General features: G+C 45.7%; 2 protein-coding genes across 3 annotated transcripts in view; one reads left to right on the top strand and one right to left on the bottom strand.

The window, feature by feature from the left end:
- Positions 1 to 14,136, top strand: part of LOC146579549 (uncharacterized) — a 63,360-nt gene that overhangs the window by 33,264 nt on the left and 15,960 nt on the right. Inside the window, exon 29 of one of the 2 annotated variants that reach the window (XM_085263380.1) lies at positions 1,463 to 1,573. The exons of the other annotated variant lie outside the window; for it this stretch is intronic. Coding sequence (XP_085119506.1) covers positions 1,463 to 1,573 — 111 coding nt within the window. The remainder of the gene's footprint in view (positions 1 to 1,462; positions 1,574 to 14,136) is intronic. 2 annotated transcript variants of the gene reach the window in all.
- LOC146579550 (uncharacterized) lies at positions 6,769 to 9,429 on the bottom strand. Its single transcript, XM_085263409.1, has 2 exons — positions 8,463 to 9,429; positions 6,769 to 8,006 (listed from the first exon to the last, which is right to left on the bottom strand). Exons 1-2 carry the CDS (start codon positions 9,373 to 9,375, stop codon positions 7,492 to 7,494), a joined length of 1,428 nt encoding a protein of 475 aa, XP_085119535.1. The 5' UTR covers positions 9,376 to 9,429; the 3' UTR covers positions 6,769 to 7,491.

Below are 14,136 nucleotides of genomic sequence, written 5' to 3'. Positions count from 1 at the left end.
CGTTTGTCTAGGGTGTTGATCATTTTCCTAAATCCCTCGTTTTGCACAGTGTTGATGGGAGCCATATCTTTGGTCAGGTGATAAGTGATAGCCTCCGTAATTTCTTTGTGCCTGCGGGAGTTCGACGGGTATAGGGAAGCGCTGTATAAGGTTCCCATTATTGATGTTTGGGTGGTTGACTGGGACGGATTTTCTCCTGTCACTTTCTCGTCATCCCTGACGTTCTCTCCGTTGTTTTTTCCTTTTTTCCTTGCTAATTTTAGCATCACACGGCACAGCTTCTATATCACGTGGTATAAGGCTCCGCCCTTGTCATTTGTTGAGCAGGAAGAGTGAGCGCTTGTTTTCACGCAGATTACGTCCCGGATTAAAATGCGGTACAGTCGTCGTCGTCTTTTTTTTTTCTTTTTCTTTTTTTAATCGTTGCCATTTGGAAATGAGATCGCACATAAGTATGAATCGAGATCGCGGTTTTCTAACGATTAATCGTGCAGCCCTAGTAGGTAGACTCATTTCTAGGTAAGAGTTCATGCCTAGTTTGCAAGCTTGTAACTGCATTTTGTGCCTGCATAAGTGACAGTTTGTTGCAGGACGTGCGTCTGATGTTCCAGAGATAAGCAAGAGCAAGAAGATCTACAGGAAGCACCTGGCGTGGAGACGGAGACAATGTTCTTTTCAAATGAGTCAAAAGTCATTAACAGAACATTTGTGGTTCCGAAACTTATGCATGTGTTGTATCTGCTTGATGCAAGAGGGGGCGCAATAATACCCTGATGATATAATACAACGCCTTGTGTATTGTTAGGAGGAGATCTATGCTGATTGTGTGACAGTGTTCATCTTCCCACGCGTGTGTTCATTAAAATCATTGTTTGACCTAACCCTCCTGGACCAGTGTTGTGTTGTACCCCTCCTCAATATCTGAAACAGTAACACTGTACACATGTTTCTTTGTTTGTGTGTTTTGTTTTTTCCTTTTCTTTCTCTGTTTTTTCATACCTGCATGAAGGAAAACTACTTGAAGTGATGGCGGTCATCCAGACAACTGTACATATGAGTCTTAGAACAAAGGAAGCCATCAAATATTGTACATTTTATTTTATGCATAACTTCAATAAACACTTAAATAAAAAAGCAAAAAAAGTGTACATGTCAAACTGCAGTGTTAAGTGAGGCGCTTGAAAAATTTGGGTGTGCCTAACTAAGGTAGTCATCTACCTTGCTAAGAATTGTCTCATTCAACTAGTTCAACTTCAAGAAAAGCATTTAGATTAAACTTAAACCTATATCATCCCTTAGGAGAAACAGGAAACTTTATGCTTGACAGAAATATTGTTTTATTTAAATGGAGATTTTCCCACATCGCCCTCTTAGAAGACAGCATTTAACTTGGGTATATTTCAACACAAAATGAAAGTTTTTACTGTCAATACTGCCTGTGACCTCTGATTTCTTGTTTTAGAGGAGAGTTTCAATTTTGTGTTGGTGGACGAGGTGGGAGAGACTGTGAAGAAGGAGGCGGTAATTGCCAGGACAAGAGGTCGACCCAGGAAGAGAACCAAGCAGACCCCGGGTCAGTGTTGGGAAGGTTACTTTTAAAATGTATTCTGTTAAGTTACTCAGTGTGAGTAACGTATTCTGAATACTTTGGATTACTTAGTATACTGTCATTGCTTTTCACAACTACATGAATGTAGCAATCACATCCTGCAAATTCCTGTTTGTTCTTGGCTTGTAAGCCCAAATCTGACTGAATAGACAATATATTTACTGTAGGGGAGAAAAGACTTACAGTTGGGCAAAAAAGTATTTAGTCAGCAACTGATTATGCAAGTTCCCCCACCTAAAATGATGACAGAGGTCAGTAATTTGCACCAGAGGTACACTTCAACTGTGAGAGACAGAATGTGAAAAAAATCCATGTATTCACATGGTAGGATTTGTAAAGAATTTATTCGTAAATCAGGGTGGAAAATAAGTATTTGGCCACCTCAAACATAGAAAATCTCTGGCTCTCACAGACCTGTAACGTCTTCTGTAAGACGCTTTTCTGTCCCCCACTCGTTACCTGTATGAATGGCACCTGTTTGAACTCATCATCTGTATAAAAGACACCTGTCCACAGCCTCAAACAGTCAGACTCCAAACTCCGCCATGGCCAAGACCAAAGAGCCTTCGAAGGACACCAGGAAAAGTATTGTAGACCTGCACCAGACTGGGAAGAGTGAATCTACAATAGGCAAGCAGCTTGGTGTGAAAAAATCAACTGTGGGAGCAATCATCAGAAAATGGAAGACATACAAGACCACTGATAATCTCCCACGATCTGGGGCTCCACGCAAGATCTCATCCCATGGGGTCAAAATGATCATGAGAACGGTGAGCAAAGATCCCAGAACCACACGGGGGGACCTGGTGAATGACCTGCAGAGAGCTGGGACCAAAGTAACAAAGGTCACCATCAGTAACACACTACAACGGCAGGGAATCAAATCCCGCAGTGCCAGACGTGTTCCGCTGCTGAAGCCAGTGCATGTCCAGGCCCGTCTGAAGTTTGCCAGAGAGCACATGGATGATACAGCAGAGGATTGGGAGAATGTCATGTGGTCAGATGAAACCAAAGTAGAACTTTTTGGTATAAACTCAACTCGTCGTGTTTGGAGGACGAAGAATACCGAGTTGCATCCCAAGAACACCCTACCTACTGTGAAGCATGGGGGTGGAAACATCATGCTATGGGGCTGTTTTTCTGCCAAGGGGACAGGACGACTGATCCGTGTTAAGGACAGAATGAATGGGGCCATGTATCGTGAGATTTTGAGCCAAAACCTCCTTCCATCAGTGAGAACTTTGAAGATGAAACGAGGCTGGGTCTTCCAACATGACAATGATCCAAAACACACCGCCCGGGCAACAAAGGAGTGGCTCCGTAAGAAGCATTTGAAAGTCCTGGAGTGGCCTAGCCAGTCTCCAGACCTCAACCCCATAGAAAATCTGTGGCGGGAGTTGAAAGTCCGTGTTGCTCGGCGACAGCCCCAAAACATCACTGCTCTCGAGAAGATCTGCATGGAGGAATGGGCCAAAATACCAGCTACTGTGTGTGCAAACCTGGTAAAGACCTATAGTAAACGTTTGACCTCTGTTATTGCCAACAAAGGTTATGTTACAAAGTATTGAGTTAGAGCTGGGCGATATATCGAGTTTTTAAAAAATATCGATATATTTTTATACGAGATATAAGATGTGACAATATCCTTTATATTGATATAGTCTGTTACGTTATAATTATACTTGTGGAGCCGCAAGTTTGCGTCTCTTTCCTCCACTTTCGTCTTTACAACGTTACTCCCCTCCTCCCCCATCGCTTCACCTGCAGGAAGCGACAAGATCAACACGGCAAATCTCCGTTAACGAGTTACTGCGCGCATCGACCCGTGCGTGGGGCTGGACGCCGTCAACGTGTTAGCTAGCTAACCACGCTAACGAGCTAACCACGCTAACGAGCTAACCACGCTAATGCCATGCAGCCCAGAGGTGCTGCACGGACTAAAATCCTTTCATTTTCTCAAAAGTTGACAGCGCGCCTTATGTATGAATTCTGGTTGTGCTTGATGGCCGCGAACTGATTTTATGCTGAACACTGTGCTCAGCAATCTGTCAAAAAATGTTTTAGTACGACTTTGGTAAGCTACGGAGCTGCACCGCTTGATGGATTGTCGGAGCATTATGGCTGAGCCTCGCGGAGTGATACGTACGTGCTTCAACGTAATATTACCTTACTGTGTTTAGGGACCATAAATAGCACCTGTTAAGAGACGTGGTTGCACAATTGTGAGCTTTTTGTTATGCACAAAAACAACATTGTTTTCTTTTATTTATGGAGCATTATTATTTAATAAATGCTCATAATTTATTTTTGAGTAAATTTTATGTACATCTGCTCTATGTTAATAAAAGTGCCTGTGTGACATCTGGGACACAGCTTTGTCTAAGAACTCTCTTTTTGTTCTTACTTTATGGCTTTAAAAAAATATATTGAGATATATATCTTATATCGCCATCCAGCTAAAAAATATCGAGATATGAATTTTGGGTCATATTGCCCAGCCCTATATTGAGTTGTATTTTTGTTATTGACCAAATACTTATTTTCCACCCTGATTTATGAATAAATTCTTTACAAATCCTACCATGTGAATTCATGGATTTTCTTTTTCACATTCTGTCTCTCACAGTTGAAGTGTACCTCTGGTGCAAATTACTGACCTCTGTCATCATTTTAGGTGGGGGAACTTGTACAATCGGTGGCTGATGTTATGGTTCAAAAATATTGGAGATGGACACCAGAGGAAAAACCCACAATAACAACACTGGTCCGGTCGGGTTGAGTCAAACGATGATTTAATGATCACACACGTGGGAGATGGACACTGTATGCAGACAGTCTCAGATCTCATCTCAAAAAACACATCTCCATAGTTTTATGAAATCAGGGTATTAGAACGCCCCCTCATGCGTAGTGACAGGTGTAATACAATCAATGTTGACAATTTTATTTAACACAAAGAATAACATTGTCTCCTTCCCGAGGGCAGACGCTAACTGCCCCCCTTCTCCTGGAACCGTCTGTACCCTGCTGAGACACAACATGGCAGCTACAAGGACTCTTTCATTTATTAAGACCATCAGTGTGTATTGCTCTAAATCAAGTATATAATATTAAATGAATATTGCTGGATCAGCTACTTCTACTTAAAACATATTAAAACATGACTAAGCACAAAATCACCAAGAATGACATCTTATAAGTGCTGTGTAAGCGCGTGCGGCCTTCCAAGCTCAAAGCCTTTGCCCTCCATAGATCAGCCAGACTTGCGCTGGCTGTAGCTTTTAACCTTTAATTACCTTGAGCACAACTCTAGAATGAGCAACAAACTGCAATGTGTATGGAATGATCATGGTTACATCTGCAATGGAAAATCATGTTATTATTCTGGTACCTGTAAAAAAGATCAAACTAAAGTTATCACCATCACTGTAATGCAAAGAATAATGTAAGATCAAAAACTTCAATTTATGCTTAATGCAAAGCTGGTTATATACTTCTAATGAACTAATAATGGCATATTAAAATATTAAATGATAATGAGAAAAACATCCCCTCCTTATTCTACAATTCCCTCTGTTGACCTCTGGAGAATCCAGAGGTCACAAACAGTTGTGTCCCTCCTTGGCCTACACATTCAGTTCCACATGCATCATTGGCATCATGGACATTGGAGTAATGACTCCAGGGTCCACTGCCCTCACAGACATACTTTTGAACATTCTTCTGGCACAAGGGATGAGACAACAACAAATAACCATAATACCCACCACAACAGACAAAGAAAACATGACCGAAGCGATGACCCCCTTCCACCGTCCGAACACTGAGGTCAGCCAGCCTTCTAACGGATTACCAACACCGGAGTGATCATGCATAGTTTCAGAAAGGCTCTTTAGGCCCTCCAGAGCCTTGGTTACCGACCCATCTGGAGCAGTATTGTTTGGAATAAAGGTGCAACACTGGTCGGCAAACATAGCACACACGCCCCCCTTTTCCGCTAACAACATGTCAAGGGCCATTCTATTCTGCACTCCCATTAACGAGGTCGGACCCACCTGCTCCGCTAGCCCCTCCAATCCGTCTCTGGTCAGGTTAGAGAGCCTCAGTACATTGTAATGAACATAATTAATCCTATCTACATTCTTGTTTGGAGTCACTGGAAAGAAAGCAGAAATTATTGGAATATTTTCAAACCCGGCTGCTATTTGGTCAACAAGTTTAAATTCATTTGGAACCCCCCTGGGCACTCCAATGGAGTCGATCCAGGTGGGGGAATTCATTCTAGGGTCATAAACATTTGTCTTGTATTCCTCTCTTTCTCAAAATGTGTCTTTTGCGCCTGGCTGCCAAAGTGCGCGTATTGTGTGAGGGAATTGATTTTACCTTATTTCCGATTAGCATAAGTGGCGCTCCTAGTCTCACCATCGCGCACGTCCCCACGCTCCCAAGAGGAACACGTACCAGTAGAGTCCTGTGCCCGCAATAGTAATACAGCCCGCTCCTAGCCCAAGTCCCAATTAGGGTGGCTGCATCACTCACATTGTTGGTGGTCCTCCCAATCTGGGTGACCGAACACCAACTGGGGTCAATTTCCCCCAGCCGATATTTAACTTTATCTGTGGTAAACTTAAAGCACGTATAATTATCTTTCCGGGGCATAAACGGCCCTACTTGCGTGAGCTTGCCAATAGGGGGAAATAGACTGGACAACACAGTGCAGTTCCCCGTATTCACAGCTCCTCTAGTTATTTGCAACATACAATTATAGCCCCACTGATCCTCTGGATGCAGAGGTGCAGGCTCTATAAATAAACGCGGCCTTGCCGAAGCGCAGGCTACACAATTAGCCACTTTTTGTTCTCTAGCATTTTGGGCTATCCAGTCCAGCCAGATGTTACTGTCACTGAACCCGGTAGCGCGTTCAATCAAATCCTGAGGTTTCAGGGTGGTGTAGTCCACCGACACTACTCGCCTCTCCCTTGGTTCGTGCTCCTCTGGTATAGCTTCCGATGACCCGCTCCCCTCCTGCCCTGTAAAAGATGCAACAGAGCTGGTGGGAGTAGAAATCACACGAGTTGTTATGTCTTCTCTACCTGACGGTACGCGATTAGTTTTTTCTAGGAAATTAACTTTAATTAACCCTTTTGGATCAACCCCCGCTATTTCCACCCCCAAAATTAAATACATAGATTGTTTGCGATGCCAATTCCCCAATGATAAAGTTAACGCGTTTCCAGAGGGGCTAAAATCCCTCTGTAGTTTAAGCCCGTTTTCTGATCCTGATTCTAACGGTTCCCAATTTTGCCCAGTGTAACCCCTTACCTGGTCCCAATTACGGCACCAGCTGTCATACGGACGATTTCCCCTCTCGCAGTGCGTACTCACTGAATAATCCCAACAGACCCACACATTGTATCCCCTCCAAGCACTGCCGACGTCCCTGCAATTAACAACATCACACAGATCAAACGTAAAGGAAGTTGTGGAGCCAATAACATAATCTAATTCTAAACCACCATATGTGCTGAGACACTCATCCTTTTTACCAGAGACCTCGCGCTTCACTCTTGCCCGCAACCTTAAATCACTATGGACCACGCGTGATGTACTTGGTGTATCAAACAACGCCGGACTGGCATGGCCTCCGTGCTCAGACTGGTTTCCCGGGTCGGTCTGCAACAAACAAATCAAAAAACAAATAGCCATGATTAGCAACATAGTTAACATCAAACTCATAATAATTTTAAACATTGTGATGGCTTTTGAGACTCTTCTTTCATCACCAGTGTCTAATTGTTGTGATGGCATGGTGGTATGTGAATGTTATGGTGTAGTAAAAAGTTCAAAGCCCTTTGTCAGAGCCTCTCTCCTGTTTTAGGTGTTCAGTGTGGTACCGCTCCTTTTCGTTGGCGCGGCGATCTCCTCCTTGGCTGCTCTTCTTTCTTCGACCTTCCGGGTAGACCACCGGTCGGTCCGTTGCACAGGTGTGAGGGATTATTCTGCCGCTCAATTTCACCTGCGTCGGGTTGAGATTGATCCTTCCCCACCAAGCCCTCGTGCGCAGCTGCGCACTGCGTCCAGTGATACCAGGTGTCGCCTTTCCCCTTCAGTTGGACCGCTGTCGCCGTCCGAGCCGATACCTCATATGGACCAGTCCAGCGGGGCTCCTTCCACTTTCGTTTGATGACTCTCAGCCACACTGTTTTCGCGTCCGGGACCTCTCCTTCTCCTGTGGGCCCTTTACAAGCCGCCTGTTTCGTGAAACTGGACACTAGCGCCTTTAGCTCGTTCCAGTAGTCTGCGTGGGACCGGTTCCCCTTTTTGTCCCGTTCAACCGAGCCCACCGTCCAAGGTGCCGGAAACTGTCTCCCGGTTTGCAGCTCGTATGGTGTAAAACCTGTGGATTGATTAACAGAACATCTTATGGTCATCAACGCAACCGGCAGGGCTGCGACCCAATTTAGCCCTGTTTGCGCGCAGATTTTTGCCAATTTGTTTTTCAAATTTAGGTTCATTCTTTCTACTTTCCCCTGAGACTGAGGATGATAGACCGTTCCAAATTTATGCTGGACGCCCAACATTTTTTCTACTTTTTCCAAATCTTGATTTTTAAAATGGGTTCCATTATCTGATCTAATTCTTTTCGGGAACCCATGACGGGGAATGTAATGATTGATTAAACACTTAATGACAGTCTTAGCATCCTCCTTTTTTGTAGCCCAGGCCTCTGGCCAGCCGGTCAACGCGTCAACACACACTAGCAAATATCTTACACCGCCCGGCCCGGAATCAATCATATCAGTGAAATCAATAACAATCTCCTCTCCCGGCCTCTCAGGGGGCCGAAACTTACCCACTTCCGGTTTTACTGCTGGCTTAGGATTGTGTGCCCCACAGATTAAGCACATCCTGGCCTTCTCCCTTATCATTCCTCGCAGCTCAGGATGCCACCAATGACACAAATTTCTTTCCATCTGGGCTCTCCCCACGTGAGCAAGTCCGTGGGCTTCATCCACCTTCTGTTCTGCCATTTTGGCTGTCAGCACGGGGCGCCCGTCTGGCCCCCTCCACAAATGTCCATCCTGCCAGGCTCCTTTGTTTTTCCACACCCCCTTTTCCTCTGGGGATGCCTCCTCCTGGGCCCGTTTAACTTCCTCAATCAGGTCAACAGGTATCTCTTCTTCTGATGTTACCTGTATCATTTGTCTCTGTCCTTTGTAGCCTGCGGCCTCCTTTGCGGCTTCGTCTGCTCTCTGGTTTCCTTTTTCCACCATACTGGTTCCTTGGGAGTGAGCTTTGCATTTTATAATGCTCACCTCCTCTGGGTCAGCCAAGGCCTTTTCCAGTTCCTCCATTTCATGTTTGTGGGAAATAGGTGCATTGGTTGCTGTTCTGAATCCTGCTCTTTTCCACTGAGGCAGCTCCACATGCGCTGCTCCAAACGCATATGCCGAATCGGTGTAGATGTTCACTCTCCTGTTCTTGGCTAGTCTCAAAGCTCGAGCTAAGGCTATCACTTCAGCTCTCTGGGCCGACTGCTTTCCCTCAATCCTTCCTGACTCTCTGACCTGATAATCTCCTTCTACTCTGCAGACCACCGCATACCCTGCTTTCAGTCCTCCTTCGTCTCGGTGGCAACATCCATCGGTGAACCAGTCCTCAGCTCCCGGTATGGGTTCGGCCTTCAGGTCCTCTCTAATCTTTTCCTCGATCTGTGCTCTTTTGGCGCAGTCATGTGGTTCCCCTACACCCATTAAATCTGCCATGTTAATTCCTTCATGTGTGAATGTCAAATTTGGGGCCTCTAAGACTTTGCTCAGTCTCTGTTGTGCCCGTGGTGACATACAAAATGCTTGTGAATTCACGTATGCCACTATGCTATGTGTAGTGAGTATTTTTAGTGGGTGTTCTCTCACTACATGTGCTGTTTTTTGGATAATTCTAGCGACCCCTGCTGCATGTTGTGTGCATGTAGGATGCTTTGCTTCTGTTGGATGTAGTTTTACACTAACATACATGAGCACTTCTCTACCCCCCCCCCCCTTTTTTCTGAAACAACACTCCATTTACAATTGAGTTTGTTTCAGAAACATCCAAATAGAATGGCTCATCATAATTGGGTGTGGCTAAATCTGAGGCCCTTGACAAATCCTGTTTTACCCTAATAAATGCGGCTTCAGCTTCAGGCGTCCAAGGCAACTCAGCCTTAAAGTTTCGAACACCAACTTGCTTCATTAGGCCCCTTAAAGGGGCAGTTTTGCCTGCATAATCCGGAATGAACTGCCTGCTGTAACCTGTTAAACCAAGAAAAGAAAGCATTTCTCTCACAGTTCGCGGTTTTGGGTGTGTCAAAATTTGGTCTCTGTGTGTGTTCATCAAACCCACTGATTTGTGTGCGATTACCCGGCCCAAAAAGGTCACTTCAGGGCGAACTAACTGCAGCTTGTCTTTACTTACTTTAAAGCCACATTCCGCCAACCTATTCAACACAACGAACGATGCCGCTGTACAATCCGCTGCTGACGGGGCTGCAATGAGAAGATCATCAACATATTGTATTAATGTACAATCATTAGGCAAATTACATGACGACAGGGCTTCTTTAAGCACCTGATTGAAAATGCCTGGAGAAAGTGCAAAGCCTTGTGGCAAACGTGTGTATCTGAGTTGTTGGCCTCTGTATGTGAATGAAAAAATGTCTCTGAGTGACTCATGCAGAGGAAGACAAAAGAATGCATTTGCCAGGTCTATGCACGTGAACCACTTTTGGTCACATGTGATAGCTGATAAAGCTGTGTACGGATTTGGTACCGGTGCAGTAGTAGAGAGCAATATTTCATTAATGGCTCTCAAATCATGTGCCATACGGTATTTTCCTGTTCCATGTTTCTCCACTGGTAGAATTGGTGTGTTCCACAGTGAGTGAGAGGGCTCTAACACCCCGGCCCTTAGCAGGCCTTCTATTGTTTCTGTAATTCCTGCCTCTGCTTCAGGTTTGTGTTTATACTGTGGTCTATTGATTGGTGTGTGTGACTTGAGCTGGAACAAGACAGGAGGACACTTAGCTAGGCCAACATCCGTGGGCCCTTTTGACCATAGACTGTCAGGCAGATTCGACAGTCCAGCAACTGCGTGAGGATGATCTACACACTCCTCACCATGTGTTTTTGAAATTTCTTTATGTTCCAAGATCACTGTATCCTCACAGGCACAAGTTATGCGATAGGTTTTACAATTTGGAGCATAAGATAAGTTAGGAATTTGGGTTCTTTGCCACCCTGTGTCGTCCAGTGCTCGCCTGACCATTGGACCTAGATCACCTGCACCATGACCTTGGTGGACCGCCAATGTAATGTGAGGGGTTGAATTTTCTTCCACATTGTACCAAGGCAGTTGTTCATCAGTTAATTTCACAGCCGCGGCTACACCTTCTGGTCCGATGTAGATGTCATGTGTTTGCACATTCCACGTCTGACCCTCAAGATCAGATTGAAATAATTCACGATAGGTGTCGTCATTCTCTTTATCATAAAACAGGGTAACGTGGTAAGGGTCGCGCGGAGGGGAGTAAACTGCCAAGCTCATTATCCAGGGTCTCCACAGCTGAAATTGCCTCAGAACATCCTCTTTCACTAGTCTCCCCCAGTAGATATTGACTTTTGCTCTTTCACAGTCTTGAAGCAGATATTGAGTCTTTGAACTTGTTCCCAGGCACGGAAAATGCTGGCCCCCTGGCAGAGTCACAGATAATCCATCTGCTGAACATGTGATTGTGGCGCCCAACTTCACGAGCAGGTCCCTGCCCATAAGATTTACTGGCGCTTGCGATGACACCACATAGTTGTGTTTCAAAGTCTGCTTGCCCAGCTTTGTCAAAGCTGGGTCAGTCACTGGCAGAGTTGTCGGGATCCCGGAAAAACCCACCACGTTCACTGTGTGGCAGGACAACGTTGCACTGTCTGGTGCTGCTCTCAAGGTTGAATATGTTGCTCCAGTGTCTACTAAGAAGGGCAATTCTGTCCCTTCTACAGTCATTAACAGCATGGGATCTGCCATCACCATACTGTTTGGTCCCTCCGGGTCCCTTCAGTACTGGTCCTCCCTCCAGTCAGCCACTGGATACTGCGCGGCTGGTGCTGCACTCGGGTTTGGGGCCTGATATGCTCCCCTAGAGCCATCTCTTGCTCTTGGAGCTCCACGTGCCTGGGATTGGTAGCCTCTTCTTTGATTGTTCTGACGACGTTCTGGGCAATATTTGCTCCAATGACCCTCTGCTCCACACCTCCAACAGACATTCCAAGGCACACCGCTGAGATTCCCCGTGTTACGAGCTCTTTGTACTCCCCCCGCTGAGCCACCACGCCCTCTGTACGATCCACCGGTTCCCCAATTCCCTGTGGGTTGGTTCTGCCTTGGTGCATTGGCGGGCCATCCGTCATTAGTGCAGGGACCCGGGCCACTATCTGGCCATTCAGGCCCAGGACCAGGCTGGGTCGCAACTATCATAATTTTTTCTGTTTTTTCTTTTTCCTCTTTTTTCTTTTCGCTGGCTTTGTTTCTGGCCTCCACCAACTGTAGTTTGAGTAGAGACGCCTGTGCCTCCTCCAACTCTTTTTTCTGCTTGTTCGCCCTGTCCTGCTCCAGCTGCAAACGATGTGAGACGTGTCTTTCCCACTGCACCGAATCTGCTACGGCAAAATCTGGGTTTTTCTGTAGATCTTCTGTGACCTGGTTTGGCAGCCCTGCCAGCACCGCTGAGCGAAACCACGCCCGATGCTCACCTTCTCTACCCGGATGGGTACCTGTTTCTAACAACCACTGATCTCTGGCTTTTTCTAAAAACTCTCTAGGTGTGTTTTGGGGGTCCCAAATTATTTTAGGTATGGCTCCTGTATTAGGGGTTGGGTACTTTTCACGGACTGCGTCAGACAAAGCACATTGCACTTCATGATAAGGCAAATCATTTGCATGGCGAGTTGTGCGAGCTATAGCCTCTACATCTGCTAGCCCACCACCGAGCATACACCGCGCAGAAATGGCGCGAAAATCGCCAATCGCAAGCTCCTCTCCTTCTGTTAGTCTGCCTAATTCACGCAACCACCTTGCTCCGCCCCCAGTTATAGGTGGAAGCTGTTTAACCAATGCCTCCAAATCTCTTACTTTGTATGCGCGGTACACTGGTTCATTTTTTGCACCAGCCACTAAAGGCAAATTATAATGAGTGCCCGCAGCTTTTTCTGCTTTGGTCACAGTTTTACACTGTCCCAATTTTCCCTTGCCTTTTGAACTCTTAAAAATAGGCCTCCTCTGTCCCTGCTCTTTTTTCACCTGTCTTGACCTAAGATTCCTGGCTATACTTGGTTCTGACGCGACTCCTCCTCCGTCGTTATCTTCATCATCTTCTTCCTCCTCTGTGGTAGATGAGTCATTGTCGCTCTCCTCTTCTGCCATGCTTTTGGTCATTTTGTCCTTTACGGTCTTCAGTGTATTTAATACTTCCAATAGCCCTTGCGGGGCTTCAAGCATTCGTCCGAATACTTCTCCTGCCCATGTGTCTGACTTGGCCATTGCTTTGGAGTGTTTTGACCTGGTTTGGGCCTGCTCTTCTCTTGCTGGTGTTGGCAGTCCGATGAAAGCCGGTTGTGCCATCCTTTCCACCGGTGAAATCATTTCCTCGTTTGTTGGGGTCCAATCCGCTTCTCCAGTCTGGTCTGGCAGGCTCTCTCTTGATGCTTCGGCTTTTGGCCTGTCTCCTCCCTCATGTGAACAAGAAGGCAAAGGCAAGCCTTCCTCTACGGCTGATGTTATCTCTTTCCCTTCCCCATTCAGGGACTGACATTTAACTGTCATAGGCCCTTCATTATGAAACACCCGTGGTGCTCTGGTGTATTCAACATCAGCTACTCCTCCCACAACCACTGCCGTCTGTCCATCGGGGCCTTGAACTTGTCCTCCTCTGAGGGTCATTACAGGCATGACATATTGTCGTCCTACGGCATTAGATGTTAATGTGGCCCAAGGAAGAATCTCTGCTGTGTGATACTTGTTAGCATCTCCTGGTTTTGGAATCCAGTTCTTCATTTGGTTTTCCAGCTTCTTATTTTGGTCTTTCAGTTGTTTCAAAGCCTCCATTATGCTTTCCATATCTTCTGTTTCAGCTGTGTCATCCTCCTCCATCCAGGAAGATGCTCCGTTCCACAAGAACATCCACTTGCAACACTTTGCATGAGTTTGCTGTAGTTTCTTGATTTGTTGTTTAATTTTCCAGTTGATTGAACGTTTCTCTGCCTCGGTTTGCAGTTGTTCCAATTGCTGCTCACATCTCTCTCCTTCTATTTTGAGCACAAGACTTAGGGCTATTTTGTCATCCAGCCCTCTCTGTTGGGAAGCAATAAGCTTGTTTAGCTCAGCTTCCATTGCTTTGCATTCCTTCTCAGCTAACTTTGATGATCCAGGGGAAGCTAAGCGAATAGCTCTTTTTAACTGTTGCTGCTGCTCCTTTAGAGGCTTATAGCCTCTGTGCCCAG

This window comes from Mchenga conophoros, linkage group LG3 (assembly GCF_057382185.1).
Source record: "Mchenga conophoros isolate Kocher_MC1m ecotype Shallow Benthic linkage group LG3, M_conophoros_male_GT1.1, whole genome shotgun sequence".
NCBI classification, from domain to species: domain Eukaryota; kingdom Metazoa; phylum Chordata; class Actinopteri; order Cichliformes; family Cichlidae; genus Mchenga; species Mchenga conophoros.
Note: the sequence above shows the minus strand (reverse complement) of the source record. Positions and strands in the feature narration are given on the sequence as shown.

Bases quoted from the DNA above. Each gene is read 5' to 3' on its own strand.
- LOC146579550 (XM_085263409.1), bottom strand. From the start codon at position 9,375: ATGGCAGATTTAATGGGTGTAGGGGAACCACATGACTGCGCCAAAAGA. The intron at 8,007-8,462 runs GTAAGTTTCGGC...ATCAATCCACAG, and splicing joins AGCAGTAAAACCGGAAGTGG to GTTTTACACCATACGAGCTG.